Source organism: Crinia signifera, chromosome 8 (assembly GCF_055691185.1).
Source record: "Crinia signifera chromosome 8, ASM5569118v1, whole genome shotgun sequence".
Classification (NCBI taxonomy): Eukaryota; Metazoa; Chordata; class Amphibia; order Anura; family Myobatrachidae; genus Crinia; species Crinia signifera.
In genome coordinates this window covers 121614408-121631728 of record NC_139224.1, presented here as the reverse complement: position 1 = coordinate 121631728, position 17321 = coordinate 121614408, and the positions used below count along the sequence as shown (strand labels likewise).

General features: G+C 47.4%; 1 protein-coding gene across 4 annotated transcripts; it reads right to left on the bottom strand.

Annotated features, from left to right (window-relative positions):
* Nucleotides 1-2160: 2160 nt before the first annotated feature.
* On the bottom strand, nucleotides 2161-16388 carry LOC146027081 (uncharacterized). 4 transcript variants are annotated; one of them, XM_083158078.1, is made up of 4 exons: nucleotides 16007-16388; nucleotides 10967-11026; nucleotides 6395-6468; nucleotides 2161-2829 (listed from the first exon to the last, which is right to left on the bottom strand). In XM_083158078.1, the coding sequence occupies exons 1-4, from the start codon at nucleotides 16020-16022 to the stop codon at nucleotides 2218-2220; spliced, it is 762 nt and encodes a 253-aa protein (XP_083014204.1). In that variant the 5' UTR covers nucleotides 16023-16388; the 3' UTR covers nucleotides 2161-2217. The 4 variants fall into 4 exon arrangements, with proteins under 4 accessions (XP_083014204.1, XP_083014205.1, XP_083014206.1 ...); XM_083158079.1 differs by having other exon boundaries at nucleotides 6395-6450; XM_083158080.1 differs by having other exon boundaries at nucleotides 16074-16388.
* Between the last annotated feature and the right edge of the window lie 933 nt (nucleotides 16389-17321).

Sequence of the window (17321 nt, the reverse complement as noted above, 5' to 3'; positions counted from 1 at the left end):
TCCATCTAAGAAGGATTTTGTCAGAAAGAATGAACCAAAATAAGGCCCAATGAGACGCTGAAGTCAGAACCATAAGTGACACAACATGGTTCTTCTCTATAGCAATAAGTCTTCTTCTTCTGCCATCAAAATACTTTTTTTCATCTTCCGCCATTACCAATATTATTTTCAAGTACCCCCAACTGGTCTGCAGAGTACCCCCAGGGGTACTAGTACCCCAGGTTGGGAACCACTGGTCTAGGGTACAGCAGACCTATGCAAGTGGCCTGAGAGATCTGTCAGAATATGTCTTTATGTACATGTAAGTGAGCCCCAAAATAGTTATGTAGTTTAGTATATATATATTTCCCTTCAATTCATGCTCCTCATCCTCACTTTCATTCACTTAATTGCTCCTTCCCCTCCTATATCTCCAATATCATCTCAATCCACACCAGTCCATTCTTCTTCTGATTGTCACCTTGATTCATTGTTGACGTTCCTCACCCCCTCCCACATTTTTAGATCCTCCTATGCTACTTTCCTCCTCTGGAATGTGCCTTTCCGTTATATCAGGTTGTGTACCAGCCTGCAGAGATTCATTTGTGCCCTTTAAGTAGGGTGACCAACTCATCCCTTTAATCCGGGACACATATTAATTGCCCAGGTTCTGTGGCTGGCTTTCACCTGGTTTTAAACTGCCACACCTCAAGACTCCATTTCACCTGGTTTTAAACTGCCACAGAAGCTGTGTGATTAATATGTGTCCCGGATTAAAGGGATGAGTTGGTCACCCTACCTTTAAGCCCCAATTCTTCATACTGCAAGCTCTCAGACTAAAGGCCCCTACACACTGGGCGACTTTGAGCTGAAAGTCGCTCAAAACAGCAGCTTTGAGCTGCTTTCAGCTCAAAGCCGCCCAGTGTGTATGCCCCAGCGATAAGCGGTGAGCGCTGCTGCGCGCTCCCGCATCATAGCTGGGAAAGCCGCTCATCTGCTGATAATACCAGCAGATGAGCGGCTCTCAGGACGGCTTTGCATAGCGCTCCGCTATGCAACGTCATCTTCCCCCCTCCGTCGGCGCCGGGCAGGGGGAAAGCCGCTCAGTGTGTATGCACTGAGCGGCTTTCCCCCCACACGCTGGGCATAGTCCATACACGCTGGGCATAGTCAGAGCCGGCCCTAGGCCTAGGCAAACTAGGCAAATGCCTAGGGAGTTTGGAATGCCTAGGGGCACCAGCAGCTTCTGCTGATTAAAATGATATGCAGCATGCCTATATTCTGTGTGTGAGTGAGGCTGTATCTGCATATGAAATAGTGTATTCATGGAAATCACTGTAACATTTCATTCCGTATGCAGGTACAGCCACAGTCGCACACAGAATATAGGCATACCACATATCATTTTAATCACCGGAAGCTCCTTGTGTGTTCTGGTCTTCCCAGCAAGAACACACCCCTGTTTGGGCTGCGCACCTAATGTGTACACTGTTTCTATTTAAAATATTGCGGGTAGTAGCACCAAAATGATTCTGGGAAAGGGGAGCGGGGTCAAAGGCGGAACTAGTGGCGGTGCTAAGGGGCACCAGCCAAAATCTTGCCTAGGGCGTCATTTAGGCTAGGGCCGACTCTGGGCATAGTCGCCAAGTGTGTATGGACCTTAAGAACATAATTGCCTACTTTCTCTGGATTGACTGGGTGGCTCCTGGAAATTGCAAGACACTCCATGAGCTGGTCCAAACTTGCCACCCAGCTGCCACTTACTAATTACCTGCAGAGACACGAGATAAATTGTGTCATCATAGCCTCGCCCCCTGTGGTACAATGCCAGTAATCTCAAAACGGTCATGAGGGCTTGATCATGGCCACCATACCCCTGTGCCACCTCCAAAGCTGTGCCTTGCTGCCCGCTCACCCACCCATACACTACACAGCCCCCTTTCCTGGTGGGCTGACCTAGAAAAGTCAACAACTCTGTGTCAAGAGCTGTGTTAACAGTCAGTGATTGATCCTATCAGTCTATAATGGCATTTCATTCTGTCATATAATTAATTATTTATTTGGTTATGTCTTTTGTCATTTATCTTATTGTCACTTTTGTATGGCACTACAGATACTTGTTTTTAAATAATTTATACAGTATATAAGTTGTGTGCCAGAGACAAATGATTATAAAACAAATGAAGCACAAAGTATTTATTTAAGCATAATAGCTCAGGTGGTAGTGGTGGGCTCTGTTTATGGTTCCTTCAGGTCAGGGATGTTGCTTTGCTTGTTTTGTTGTTTTTTGTAATACAAGTAGACCATCATCCCACCACAAATGAATATTACCTTTGTAAAGATAAGTACACACAAGACCACCACCCAAGTACTGAGATATTTTTCAGTGGCGATGAGGGACTTGACTTCTTCAATGATCCCGGCTTCTGCTATGTTTATGCTGGTGTCTCCAAAGGTCTGGAAAGTGCCGGTCACTTCTATGGTCCTGTGGGTGCTATTCTCTCCTGTGGTCTCCTGGGAACTGGCCTCTACCATGGTTTCAGGATTGTTGGCCTCAACCTCGGCCTTGGGTGTGCTTGCTGCTGCCTCTGTCTTGGGAGTGCTAGTATCTCTCATTGCCTTAGGGGTGCTGGGCTCTTCTAATGTCAAGGGGTTGCTGGCCTCAGCCATGGTCTCGGGAGTGTTAGTCTCACCTATAGCTGATTTTACGCTGCCATCTCCCATTGATTCTGGGATGGTAGTTTCGCCTTCAGTCAAGGGGGAGTTTGCATCTGCAATGGTCTCGGGTGTGCAGGTTAGTTCAATGGACTCAGGATTACAGGCCTGTCCTTCTTTGTGCAGAAGGGGAGCCTATACAAATAATATATATAGTATAAAACAGTGACACAACTATAAAGATAAATGTGTGAAGTGAAGAAATACTGCATATAATGGGCCAGTCATGAAGATGGTTCCACAGGTAGCTGCATAGAAAATGTGTCTCTGTAATCAGACTGATACTATTCTAGTGTATTTTAAATAGTGAAAGTAAATGCCTGATTGCAGGACCCAATTCATAGCCAATATAGTATTCAAGTGCACTATCATATACATAAGGCAGTGTGCAGGTAATTAAATTCCAGCATGAACGGTGAAATGGTTAGCATTACTGCCTCACAGTGCTTAGGTCATAGGTTTGAATCCCACCATGGCCTCCAGCTGTGTGGAGTTTGTATGTCCCCCATGTGCTTGCGTGGGTTTCCTTAGGGTACTCCAGTTTCCTCCCACAATCCAAAAATATACTGGTAGGTCAATTGGTTGCCAACAAAAATGAACCCTAGTATGTTTGTGTCTGTGTGCGTGTATATGTGGTAGGGAATAAAAATTGTAATCTGCACTGGGGCAGGGACTGATGTGAATGTTCAACTATTCTCTGTAAAGCGCTGCGGAATATGTGTGCGCTATATAAATAACTGTTATTAATAATAATAATTCCAAGTGATGTGCAGTAACAATAAGCTGCTGCCCACATAGAACCTGATTCAGCATGGATCACACATATGCGATCCATAGCAATGCAAATGCAGGAGGAGGAGCATAGCACCTCCTACCTGCATTTGCGATCACATGAAACTGCGATGCGACCACAGTTAGAGAGGAACATTGGGACAGCAGCCTGACTTTACTCAGGTTTCCAGTCACAGGGGGCCTTGTACTACCCATGCACAGAATGGGTCCCGTGCGTGCACAGTTTACCAAATTGGGAAACTGCTTAGGGGATCGCATAAGTGATCTCTGCAGAATGAGGCACATTACAGGTAATTACCGTAGCCCACCATAATAAAGCATTTTCTGAGCTCTCCAGAGTGCAAAGAAAAAAAAGGAAATGCCATTAAAATAGTCTGAATTGCAGTATATCCTGGCCTTCATGCAGGATTTATTTGCTGTGCACTGGGTACTCCCTCCTTTATTATTCTTATTGGTACAACCTCACATCTACCCTACTCCCACCTGTACTGTTCTCACTGGCACATCCTCCCTTCTCCATTGCACCCACCTGTACTGTTCAGGGCCATCTTAACAGCATTATGGGCCCCCGGGCAAAGCAGTCCAGCGGGGCCCCTCTCTACACAACCTTGTGAGTGGAGCTATACTGTATGTATGTGTGTATATATATATATATATATATATATATATATGTTTATACAGGGGCGGATCCAGGAGAAAATGACAGGGGGGGGGGGGGGCACCATCAGGGCCATCTTAACAGCAGTGTGGGCCCCTGGGTAAAGCAATGCACCGGGTCCCTTACCCATTCTCCCCTCCTAGGGATGGGAGTGCTATCAGCAGCAGCTTTGATGTCCCACAGGTGGCAGGGGGTGCTCTATCTTCCACTCAACATGTAGGACCTGGAGCAGTAACTTCTGCTAATTACTCCTTTACTGCACAGGTGGTGGGAGGGAGAACACTAACATGTGGAAGGGGGCACTGAGCTGAATGAAGGGTCCCTTGTAAATGACTTCCAGGGAGGAAGGGGGTGTTTTATAAGCAGGGGAGTGTTGGATAATGGAGTGGGCTTAATATTCGTCATTTTCCGGTGGAAGGGCAGCTTGTTTGACAGCATAAATCGCCATTATCTGGAAATAGATTTCTTAGCCTTCAATAGTATAAAAACCTAGAGTCCCAACTTTCAGGAGGTGCTGGGAACTTGGGGATCAGAGATCAGGAGTCAGAGCAATCCATTGACAAAAATATAAAACTGTACACCGGACGTTTGGAGATGGAGCAGGGACCGGCTGTTGGAAGGCTGATATCTCTGGTTCTGGGCAAGATCGAGACAAGTCGCTAGTGTCGCCAGAAAGGGGAGAGTCCCAGCTTTTGGAATATACTCTCAGAAAAACTCTAAGTCAGAGACAACCTGAGAAATATGACTGGGAAGTGCAATTAACAGGTCGGATATGGACTGCTGTTTTGAAGTTGGATATCTCCAGTTCCCCAGGGCCGATTTTCAAAATTCTGGTATCCCTGGAAAAAGGGGATCCTCAGCTATCAGCAAAGTCACTTCCGCACACCTGCCCTACACCTCCTCTACTCCCAACTGTACTGTTCTCACTGTCACTTCCTCACACCTCCACTACTCCCACCTGTACTGTTCACACTGTCACTTCCTCACACCTCCACTACTCTCACCTGTACTGTTCACACTGTCACTTCCTCACACCTCCACTACTCTCATCTGTACTGTTCTCACTGTCACTTCCTCACACCTCCACTACTCCCACCTGTACTGTTCACACTGTCACCTCCTCACACCTCCACTACTCCCACCTGTACTGTTCACACTGTCACCTCCTCACACCTCCACTACTCTCATCTGTACTGTTCACACTGTCACTTCCTCACACCTCCACTACTCCCACCTGTACTGTTCACACTGTCACTTCCTCACACCTCCACTACTCCCACCTGTACTGTTCACACTGTCACCTCCTCACACCTCCACTACTCTCATCTGTACTGTTCTCACTGGTACAATCTCACACCTCCACTACTCTCATCTGTACTGTTCACACTGTCACCTCCTCACACCTCCACTACTCTCACCTGTAATGTTTTCACTGGCACATCCTCCCACCTGTACTGTTCTCACTGGAACGTCCTCACACCTCCGCTGCTCCCACCTGCATTTATTTTGTGTAGCATTTGTGCCTCTGTTATATGATTGATGTTCTTACCCTATTGAATTATGCCATAGGGGGTGATTCTGGTTCATTCGCAAAGGCACAATCACTCTCTAATGGACAAAACCATATGCACTGCAGGTGGGGCAGATGTAACGTTTGCAAAGATAATTTGATTTGGGTGGGGTTTGTACTTCAAACTGATATCTGTATTGCAGTGTAAAAATAAAGCATCCAGTATTTACCCTGCACAGAAATAATAAAACACCCAAATCTAACTCGCTCTGCATCAGCCCCACCTGCAGTGCATATAGTTTTGTCCATTAGAGAGTGATTGTGTTTTAACGAGCTTACATTCTATATCCCCCTACCACATGTACACGCACAAACCGATATTCTAGGGTTATTTTTTGGGAGCCAATTAACCTACCAGTATATTCTTTGGATTGTAGGTGGAAACTGAAGTACCCGGCGGAAACCCACGCAAGCACGGGGAGAATATACAAACTCCGCACAGTTAGGGCCATGGTGGGTATTGAACCCATGACCTCAGTGCTGTGAGGCAGTAATGCTAACCATTACACCATCCGTACTGCCCCAATGTAATGCGTACAATAGTAGCAATAACAATAATAGTGTTCATATTACATAATCCCTAATGATTAAAAAAAGTTTTGAAGTCATTTGTTGCATGATACTCAGTGACATTTTGACCTACAGAAATCCTTTCAATATTATGAAATTGGTGCACTCACATCATCTCCATCATCTCCAACATATTCATCGTGTACATCAGATCTGGGAAAAATCCCTGGGAGAAATGCAACGGCTATAAATACAGAGATAACATGTTACAGTCTTTAGCTGTGTAAGCCAATAATCAAAGCAGTTGTTACATCATAGGTTAATGTTGTGTATTCTGGTGTATATACATAAACTACTGTATGCAAAATGTGTTCTGTACATTTACTCTAACAGATAGACAGGGAGGCTTGTTTAAAACACACCAAGGAACAAAAAACAACAGCGCTAAAAAGGACTTTAAATTAAAAATAAACAATTGTATTGACTCTGCGCTTTATATTTAAAATCACAAAACTACTGGAGCACAATTGAATAGCTAAAAAGCAATAGGCAAATATCTTGCTTGCATAAAATCAGTGCTTTAATAGCACAGCCAGACTGATACCTCGCAACTGTCCTGCTAAATGCGGGAACTCCCTATTTAGGGGACGTTCCCACGTCCCTCCCGCGGCCGGCAGTGTCCCGCTGCAGGGGGGTGCAGTTGGGAGTGGATGGGAAATGAAGCTATCGTGTCATTTTAGCCCCGCTCCCTCTCCACGGACCCGCAATTTGCAGCAATTAAACCAGCTCTGTGAGGGGGTGGAGCTGCGTACCACAGGAAGGCAGACTTGCCTCACTTCGCTCTGTGATAGTGGCTGTACCACAGGAAGGCAGACTTGCCTCACTTCGCTCTGTGAGAGTGGCTGTACCACAGGAAGGCAGACTTGCCTCACTTCGCTCTGTGAGAGTGGCTGTACCACAGGAAGGCAGACTTGCCTCACTTCGCTCTGTGATAGTGGCTGTACCACAGGAAGGCAGACTTGCCTCACTTCGCTCTGTGAGTGTGGCTGTACCACAGGAAGGCAGACTTGCCTCACTTCGCTCTGTGAGAGTGGCTGTACCACAGGAAGGCAGACTTGCCTCACTTCGCTCTGTGAGAGTGGCTGTACCACAGGAAGGCAGACTTGCCTCACTTCGCTCTGTGAGAGTGGCTGTACCACAGGAAGGCAGACTTGCCTCACTTCGCTCTGTGAGAGTTGCTGTACCACAGGAAGGCAGACTTGCCTCACTTCGCTCTGTGAGAGTGGCTGTACCACAGGAAGGCAGACTTGCCTCACTTCGCTCTGTGAGAGTGGCTGTACAACAGGAAGGCAGACTTGCCTCACTTCGCTCTGTGAGAGTGGCTGTACCACAGGAAGGCAGACTTGCCTCACTTCGCTCTGTGAGAGTGGCTGTACCACAGGAAGGCAGACTTGCCTCACTTCGCTCTGTGAGTGTGGCTGTACCACAGGAAGGCAGACTTGTCGCACTTCGCTCTGTGATAGTGGCTGTACCACAGGAAGGCAGACTTGCCTCACTTCGCTCTGTGAGAGTGGCTGTAGCACAGGAAGGCAGACTTGCCTCACTTCGCTCTGTGAGAGTGGCTGTAGCACAGGAAGGCAGACTTGCCTCACTTCGCTCTGTGAGTGTGGCTGTAGCACAGGAAGGCAGACTTGCCTCACTTCGCTCTGTGAGAGTGGCTGTACCACAGGAAGGTAGACTTGCCTCACTTCGCTCTGCGATAGTGGCTGTACCACAGGAAGGCAGACTTGCCTCACTTCGCTCTGCGATAGTGGCTGTACCACAGGAAGGCAGACTTGCCTCACTTCGCTCTGTGATAGTGGCTGTACCACAGGAAGGCAGACTTGCCTCACTTCGCTCTGTGATAGTGGCTGTACCACAGGAAGGCAGACTTGCCTCACTTCGCTCTGTGATAGTGGCTGTACCACAGGAAGGCAGACTTGCCTCACTTCGCTCTGTGAGAGTGGCTGTACCACAGGAAGGCAGACTTGCCTCACTTCGCTCTGTGAGTGTGGCTGTACCACAGGAAGGCAGACTTGCCTCACTTCGCTCTGTGAGAGTGGCTGTACCACAGGAAGGCAGACTTGCCTCACTTCGCTCTGTGAGAGTGGCTGTACCACAGGAAGGCAGACTTGTCTCACTTCAATCTGTGAGAGTGGCTGTACCACAGAAAGGCAGACTTGCCTCACTTCGCTCTGAAAGTGGCTGTACCACAGGAAGGCAGACTTGCCTCACTTTGCTCTGTGATAGTGGCTGTACCACAGGAAGGCAGACTTGCCTCACTTCGCTCTGTGAGTGTGGCTGTAGCACAGGAAGGCAGACTTGCCTCACTTCGCTCTGTGAGTGTGGCTGTAGCAAAGGAAGGCAGACTTGCCTCACTTCGCTCTGTGAGACTTGTCTTACTGCGATAAGGGGCTGATTCAGGATCGCTCGTCGTGATTCCAATTTGGCCCCAGTTCCGTATGTGCAAACCCTGGCAGCAAATGGCTTTGGCGAGTTATATACTTGCCGGACCATTCCCTGCGGAGGGTGAGGGCCGGCAACAGGGGAAACGCTGGGCGTTCCCCTGGGAATGCAGGCGGGCCAATGCCTTCGGCAGACACCGATGGGGCCGAAGGGGAGAGAAATCATGTGATGGTTGGCGACCATCAAATGATTTCTCTACCCTTTGGTCGCATGTGAGGGAATGTGTTCGTGCTTCTCTCATTCTGGTTCTTACAATAGTATAACTTAGTACCCACATGGAGGTGTCAACTAAGCCATGTTCCGGTATGCAGGTTTTAAAAAGTAATATTAGTTTTGTTTCATTAAGGGCGGGATGTATTAAAATACATCGCCGCCCTTCGCGCCCCCCCCCCCACCGCGATGCCGCCGCATATGTACTAACATATGCGGCTGGCAACGCGGTGCGGTGACGGAGGCCCCCCGCGATACCTGGAATGTGGTGTGCGGGGGGTCTCCGTCACCTCCCAGCCGGCTCCTGCATCCCTTACGCGGCGTCACGCCGGGGACAGCTAAGCAAGCTGTCTCTGGCGCCTCCTCCTCCCCCCTGCAGCCGGAAGGACGTCCGGCTGCGTCACTAGGGGGAGGAGAGGTTTACCTTCCAGGGTCCAGGAGGACCCTTCAGGAAGGTAAGCCAGAGGGGGAGTCGGCGGCGGCGGGCGGCGAAAAGAAGCCCATAGGCTTCTATAGGGTATCGCCACCCAAAGGTGGCGATACCCTTCACTGCGGTATCATTTTTTATACATCTCGCCCTAAGAAAGAAATGTTCTATTATGGAAACTAGCTGCATCTAAAGGCCTCCCACTGTTCTTAATTTCATGGGATAGTCACGATTTTTTGAAACTTTACCACATCCCACGAGCGGGCCAGTGGTGAAATTTGTCGGTGATGGGCCCAGGCACAAAAATATAATTTGGTTCCCTCTCCTCCACCCCAACCCAAGTTCACACTATACAACATAACAGGGGGTGACAGGAAGTGGCAGTGGGTGACAAGGAGAGGCAGGGGGAGGCAGTATGTGACAGGGAAAAACAGTGGGTGTCAGGAAGAGGGTGATAGGAGCAGCAGGGGGGCCCTTAGTCCTCAGGGGCCCCGGATTACTGCACATGCTGCACCAATGGTAGTTCCACCTCTGGAGTGGGCAGCAGTGTCATGCCGTGGGGGGGGGCAGTTGTGAGTCACAAAGCTCTGGCTATGCCCCTGCAGCGGCAAAGACAAGATGTGGCCTTGCAGGAAGTGCTGAGATTATAGTCCATGCTCCCTGACCCCCAGCTACTCTGCTCCCAACTGTTATTTTTTCAAATCCAGCCAGTAAAGTGACATTTGGGGGCTAGCCTAAATGGATGATACTTAAGGTGCCCATACACGTTACAATTATTGTATACAATATTGTTTCCAATATCGCATCTCATCGAATCTCGGTTTTGCGATGAGATGAGATGAGATGAGATCTAGTACAAAAAGTATGTGCAGCACGTACTTTTTGTACTAGATCTCATCTCATCTGATCTCATCGCAAAACCGATATGCGATAAGATGCAATATTGTATACAATATTGTATACAATAATTGTAACGTGTGTGGGCACCTTTAGATCTCTTTCCAAGCTTTGATACATATCTACCTTTGTAAAATGTCAGAATTATGGCACATTTTCTTAAATTAAATAGAATTGGGTAAATTACATTTATCAGTAGTTACTTGGAAACACTATACACTATTTAATAAGATAAAACAGTGTTTTCTCATCTATGTTCCTGCATTCCGAAACTAAAGAAAGAGGGATTTGGAGATTCTTGGAAACCATTGGGCATACCTCCCAACAATCCCGATTTCCGGGTCCTGTCCCGCTGTCCCACCCGCGGCCGGAGCCCCCCCCAATTTGACAGAATATACGCTGTGCGCATGCGCACAGCCTCTATTCGCGGCCGAAAACGGGGTAGCGGCTTATTTGCATAAGCCACGCCCCTCATAAGCCGCGCCCCCTTTTGGGCGCTCGCGCGGCGAGTGTCCCTATTTCTGCAGTCGGAAAGTTGGGAGGTATGCATTGGGGCAGGAACATTTCCAGGGACAGCAAATCAAAGGGGGTAAGCAGAGTCTAAATAAAGTAATAAGATAAATGTGCCCCTGTCTCTATGGCTACATTTTACTTAACACATATATAATAACTTTACTTATGCTTAAGGTTGCAGAATACTCACAGCAGAAGATCCATACAAACATTTTCTTTGCCCACATCATGCCAAATCTGAGGACTTTTCCTGGAGGACAAGAATCATATTACAGACTGTGATGTTATAGTAAATGTTTTTGTTTTATTTGTTTTTTTAAAGGGAAACTGTACCTTAATCATAAGTGAGCTGTTTCAGATTAAACCTTATGCAGACAGAACTCATTTTCACAATCTATATACGATAGAATCGCCAGCCTAGGCACATTGCCGTGCCCGCAACATCATGAACTGTGTGTGCGCACAAACTATGTGTTTGATTCCATTCGCAACTGTAACCTACGCATGCAGCCAATCCAGTGTAGTAACTAGAGCCCTGCAGCCCCTGCGGTGGCGGGGAGGCGCTCAGTAAGTGAGGGCGCCGGGGGGGCTGCGGGGCTATCGTTACTAGGGTTACCACCTAGTCCCTTTAATTCCGGACACATGTTAATTACACAGGTTTTGTGGCAGTTTAAAATCAGGTGAAGTGGAGTCTTGAAGTCAGCCAGCCACAGAACCTGTGTAATTAATATGTGTCCGGAATTAAAGGGACTAGGTGGTAACCCTAATCGTTACCCACTGCCTCCACTTAATGCCGCCGCTGGTACCTGCCACTGTGCTGCATCAGTCTGCGGTCCCGGCTCTCCCTGCTCTCCCAGCTCCTGCTAATGAAAACTGACACTTAGAAAATGGCTTACCCCGTACTGCAGACCATTTTTGAGGATGCTAGAGGAGGCGCAGGCCTCCTCTAGCATCTTTAAAAACAGTCTGCTGTACAAGGGCAGCCATTCTCTAAGTGTCAGTTATCATTAGCAGGAGTCGGGAGAGCAGGGAGACCCGGCCGGGACCGCAGACTGATGCGGCACAGCGACAGGCACTGGCGGAGGTATAAATGGGGGGGGGGGAGTGGGGCAAGGGGAGGGGTAAGGTTGTGGGGGCTGCACTATAGTTAATTACGTGATTTGGCTCATTACATTTTTCGTGAGAAATTTCTGTACGAAATTATTATATATCCAACACTTGGAATGAAATAATGGGCTGCAGAGAAAGACGCAAATTGCTCTGGAGTCAGATATCTAACTCACAAATTTCTAACATACATTTATAATATGCTGTATAACATGAATGCAAGAACACATGGAAACATCCCAAGCTCTATGGTGGGTGGCTGACGTGGGGAGACACAATATTGATGAGAGATGTTCTTACTTAGCATTAAGGGGGTTATTCTGATTCACTGGGAAAGGCACAATCACTCCCTAATGGACAAAACCATATGCACTGCAGGTGGGGCTGATGTAACATGAGCAGAGAGAGTTAGATTTGGGTGTTTTATTGTTTCTGTGCAAGGTAAATACTGTACTTGCTGCTTTATTTTTACACTGCAATATAGATATCAGTTTGAAGTACACCCCCACCCAAATCTAACTCTCTCTGCATATGTTATATCAGCCCCACCTGCAGTGTATGTGGTTTTGTCCATTAGAGAGTGATTGTGCCTTTCCCAGTGAATCAGAATAACCCCCTAAGTGCCTATGTGAATGAGTATTTTATTCCTTTTTAATTAGTTACCTCCCTATTTGATTCTGCTTGATGAGCAGTTACAGTGCTTAGTTGTTATTTTGTTTTATGCTGTTGGTTATTTATTTGTTCTGTATTGCCTTTTATGTATTTGTTTTTTAAAATCATGGGGCCTAATTCAGCTGATTTGCAAAACTGCAATTGCCGGTGCTAGGCTACATCGGAAGGAGGAGGGGGGGGGGGGGGGGGGGGGTTGGGCAGCACAGGGCAAAGCCACCCTGCTCTTCAGTTCCCTCCCTGCAATGTGCCTGTGGGCGGGATGTTATAACATCCGCGGCCCCCCTTCGCCGGACATCGCATTTTTAATAACGGCATATGCTATAACATATGCCGTTATTCATGCAAGGGACAGCTCTTGCGGTAAGAGCTGTCCCTTGCGATGCGGTGCCGGCGCTGGACTTCCGGGTCTGTGACCCGGGAGTCCATCTGCGCATGCGCAGACCCCGGCGCCGGCCGCAGGGCACGCTGGGAGGGATCCGTGACGGATCCCTCAAACAGCGCTGCGGTAAGAAGCCCATAGGCTTCTGCAGGGATTCGCCAGCTTTAGCTGGCGATTCCCTCCGCAGCGCTGACACTGCGGAGGCGCCATATAGCATATAGAAATGCGGTAGAAACCCCGAAAACGGGGTTTTTACCGCATTTCTGCTATATAGCATCCCGCCCTGTGAAACTGTAGTCACACATCACTGGCTGCCCCCCTGGCTGAGTAGCCTAGCTGTGTAACCAGAGGCAGGCGGCCATGTTATGAGTCACAGTGGCTGCATGTGGCGCAACCATTGTGGAGGGGTCGTCACCTTACATTTGGACGGCCATTGAATCCTGTGTGCGGCTGGACCTGGAGGCTCCGGCGTGTGCGGCAGCAGGGTCATACAGCTGATGCATACAGTAAGATGCAGACAGCCGGCCCAGCCGGTACATACCGGTCTGGTCGGCATGTGGCCCAGCCCACCCCTGAACATCAACATTGATCCATCTCTGAATCAGGCTCTATATACCGCGCCTTAATAAAACAAAATAAAATATTTGTATAACTAATAAATACATTCAGTTAAAGAATGGAGCTTACAATGTATAAAAGATGAACTGTATCCAGAATGTTTTCTCTGGTGTTAAAAATGCTCAAACAATGATTAATTAATGACAGTTTTGCTGTATTCTGGCTATGTACTTTGTCCTTGTAATTGCTTTTTCCCCATGTAATTATAGAGTTTAGAAGCAATGGTCCTAAGCCCTTGTAGTTTGTGTAAGATGTATAAAAGATTTATTGTGGGTCCTGTAGTAATATAATGTGGGAGACAGCAAGGTGTAAATCCAAGTATTGTTGGTATGAATAGAAAACGATAAATGATGTTAAAGTCCAATAGAAAGTTCCACTGGAATTATACAGAAGATGGCATAAAAAAAAGAAAATTATATATATACTAGTTAACCTGCTCGAAGCAAATGCTTCGAAAGCTAGTCTCCTGTGTTTGTGCATGTGTGAGAAAGAGATGTAGTTTCACTCTCTGCCAGCAGATGGCAGTGTTTCGGAGACTCACATACACTAGACATATTTATATATATATATATATATTTTTTGTAAAAAATGTAGAAAAATATGTTCTAACATATGCGATAATTATAGCAAAGGACAGCTCTTGCGTTAAGAGCTGTCCTTTGCGGTGAGAGTCGCCGGGTCCCAGCAGGTCCCGGCGGCTCCCCCCTCCCTCCCACACCCGGCGCTGCTGCTGCTGCGCAGGGCTCTCCTCCTCCCTGCACCCGGAAGAGGATTAGTGCAGGGAGGAGGTCACAGGTCCGGGCAGCACAGGTCTGTGCTGCCCGGACACAGGTGAGGGGGGAGGGGGCGATGCGGGGCGGCGGTGGGATGCGGTAGAAGCCCATAGGCTTCTATGGGGCATCGCCAGATTTTTCTGGCGATGCTCCCCGTCGGGGTAACCAAAATGCGGTAAAACCCCGATAATGGGGTTTTTACCGCATTTTTAGCTTAGAGAATCTCCCCTACATCTCTTATCAATGTACTCATTATATCTCACATTGATTATTGCAATCCATTCTAAATGCTGCTGCTAGGCTAATCTTCCTAGCAAGGCGCCATCGTCTGCTGATCCGCTCTGCTAGTCCCTCCATTGGTTACCTGTGTTTTACTGTATTCAATATAAAACTCTTCTGATAGCATATAAAGCTATTAACCATACTGCATCAGCTTATATCTCTTTATTTATCACAAAATATCTCCCATCTCGACCACTCCGCTCTTCACAAGATCTCCGTCTCTCTTCTGCACGGATCACCAGCTCCCATTCACTATTACAGGACTTTCATCGGGCTGCTCCCATCCTATGGAATGCCCTTCCACGCACATTAAGACTCTCCACCAGTCTCCAAACTTTCAAGTGTTCCCTGAAAACTCCCCTCTTCAGGCAAGCCTATCATAGTTAAGTTCTACACGCATAACCCTCTGAGGCACTTATGTATTATATAGCTTCCCTTCTGGACCTACAAGCTATGATGTAGTGGTGGCTGTCCTTGTGTTTCTCTCCTATGTCCCTATAGATTGTAAGCTTGCAGCATGGCCCTCCTACCTCCAAGTCTGTCTATGATTACCCAGTTTGTTTTATCACTGTTTACAATTGTAAAGCACAACAAAATCTCCTCATTATATAAGAAACTGTAAATATATATATATATCTATATATCTATATATATATATATATCTATATATATATATATATATATATATAGATATATATATCTATATATATATAGATATATATATATACACACATATATATGCAGGCTTAAATGTATTGATCAATTCATGAACCACATCTCCACTATTTATTATCAGTTAATTTAGTGTGTGCAGAGCCCCTACAATGTCTGTTTAAACAATGTGGTCACAAGTCATAGGGCACCCCAAAACTAGGAAAGGTGAGTGCCGATGTTAAGTGTATATATTATATATATATATATATATATATATATATATATATATATATATAGGAGCAGGAATCAGCCCGGCACTCTCCCTGAAGAAGTACAGCCGCCCCGGAGCCCTCTCGGTATATTAATATACAGCAATCCAAAGAACAGGCAGAGGCACTCAGGAGTTCTTGTAAAAACTGTAGTGATAAAGGGGTTTGTTAACGAAATATAGATGAGATAGATAGATGTTCAAATATAATATTTATAGTCTATATCTGAAATATAAATGCACAATTTTCAGCAGCTGCAGTTCATTTACTGTGTCTATTGGCTGTATAGTCTCTAGTTAGCGGTCAGCGCTCAGCTATGCATATTTTCTGATAACTGAGGCTCCTTGTCAAGTCTGTGCTACTGCCTGTACCTCTGCTGGAAGGACAGGGTATCCTGTGTGCAAGGCTGTTAATCTAGTGGTGTGTTGCAGCCTACTTTGGCCATATGTGGAGTACTGTGGACTGAGTGCACTCACCACTCCGCCTTTTCATGTTACAGGCCTCCGCCTTGCTACCCGCCTCCCGGAGTCACAGCTGCATCACCTTGTCTCGTGTAGCCGGAGCTGACAGGAAGATCTTCCAGCTGCTTCGGCACCGCAGCCTCTGCCACCGATCACCGGAGACTGCCGCCGAAGGTCTGGAGCTGTCAAACCTGATGCCGCTCTGTGGAACAGGTAAGTGCTGATCTGCTTTTTGTCCACAGGTACCGCTACAGAGCCCCTACTGCCGCACTTCAGTGTTTCTCAGTCCCTCTCCACAGAGCACCAACCGCTCTTTCAACTGATCATCTCTATAGTCTCTGCTCTGGGGTTTCCTGACCAGCAGGGGCTCTGCCTAAGCTTGTGTGCTCCCTAACTGTCAGAGTTTCTTTTCATTTCTGGAATGTTCCTTACAGAGCTCCCCTTTGAAGCAGGGTCTATGGTATAGTCCACCATAATGGGCCATGAGGACAAGTCCATTGCCAGTTCAGGAAAGGGGAAACCGGTGTTCAGTCCACAATTCCCTCTTAATAGGCAATAAACAGTAGTTTGTTCGAGAATCTAAGTAAATTGCCCAGTTCACTTCACAGCAGCCTATGAAAGGAACACTACCGAGGTGTCCCCACACCCAATAGGTCAAACGTGATATATTCGTATTAAGAAAAGGTTAGTGTGCTCCCTTCACTGGTGCTTAGCATGCACTCGATACATCCCTACTGTGGAATTTTATCACTTTTGAAGCTTAGTACATCTGGCCCAGAGTAATGCTCAGCGGGGCTGTCCCCTGCAATCTCTCCCAGCAATTAGCTGCTGGGGCGATGTATTAACAGCCGCCTAGGCGATAAATTGCCCCGGACGCTTCGCCAGCTCAGGGCTAGCGTTGTCCTATCCCCACTGCAGGGACAACGCTAGCCCTGCTGCTGGCTCCGGGCTGCGCTGGAGATCTCACGATAATAGCGAGGTCTCGCGCATGCCCAGAGTGCTGGATGGGGGAGAGAAGGTTTTTATTTTTATTTAAATGCACATGCGCAGTGCTGTGGGGATGCCAATAAGGAGAGCCATTAATGATGGGCATATTGGCGGGGTGGGGGTTTAATACATCATCGTTATGCAGGAGAAGCGGGACCCATTATTTCACACACGTTAAGGGCTGCTTCATACATCTGCCCCAGTGGGTTTTAGTTTCTCTTCTCTCTACCTTCTCACTATAGCGCTGTTCAACCTGACATCGAGCGGGAAGAATCAGCAGGGAAGCGGCCAGCAGCCTGTGTGCAGCGGGGGCAGGGAGCTCAGGTCTCCGGGACATAAAGCC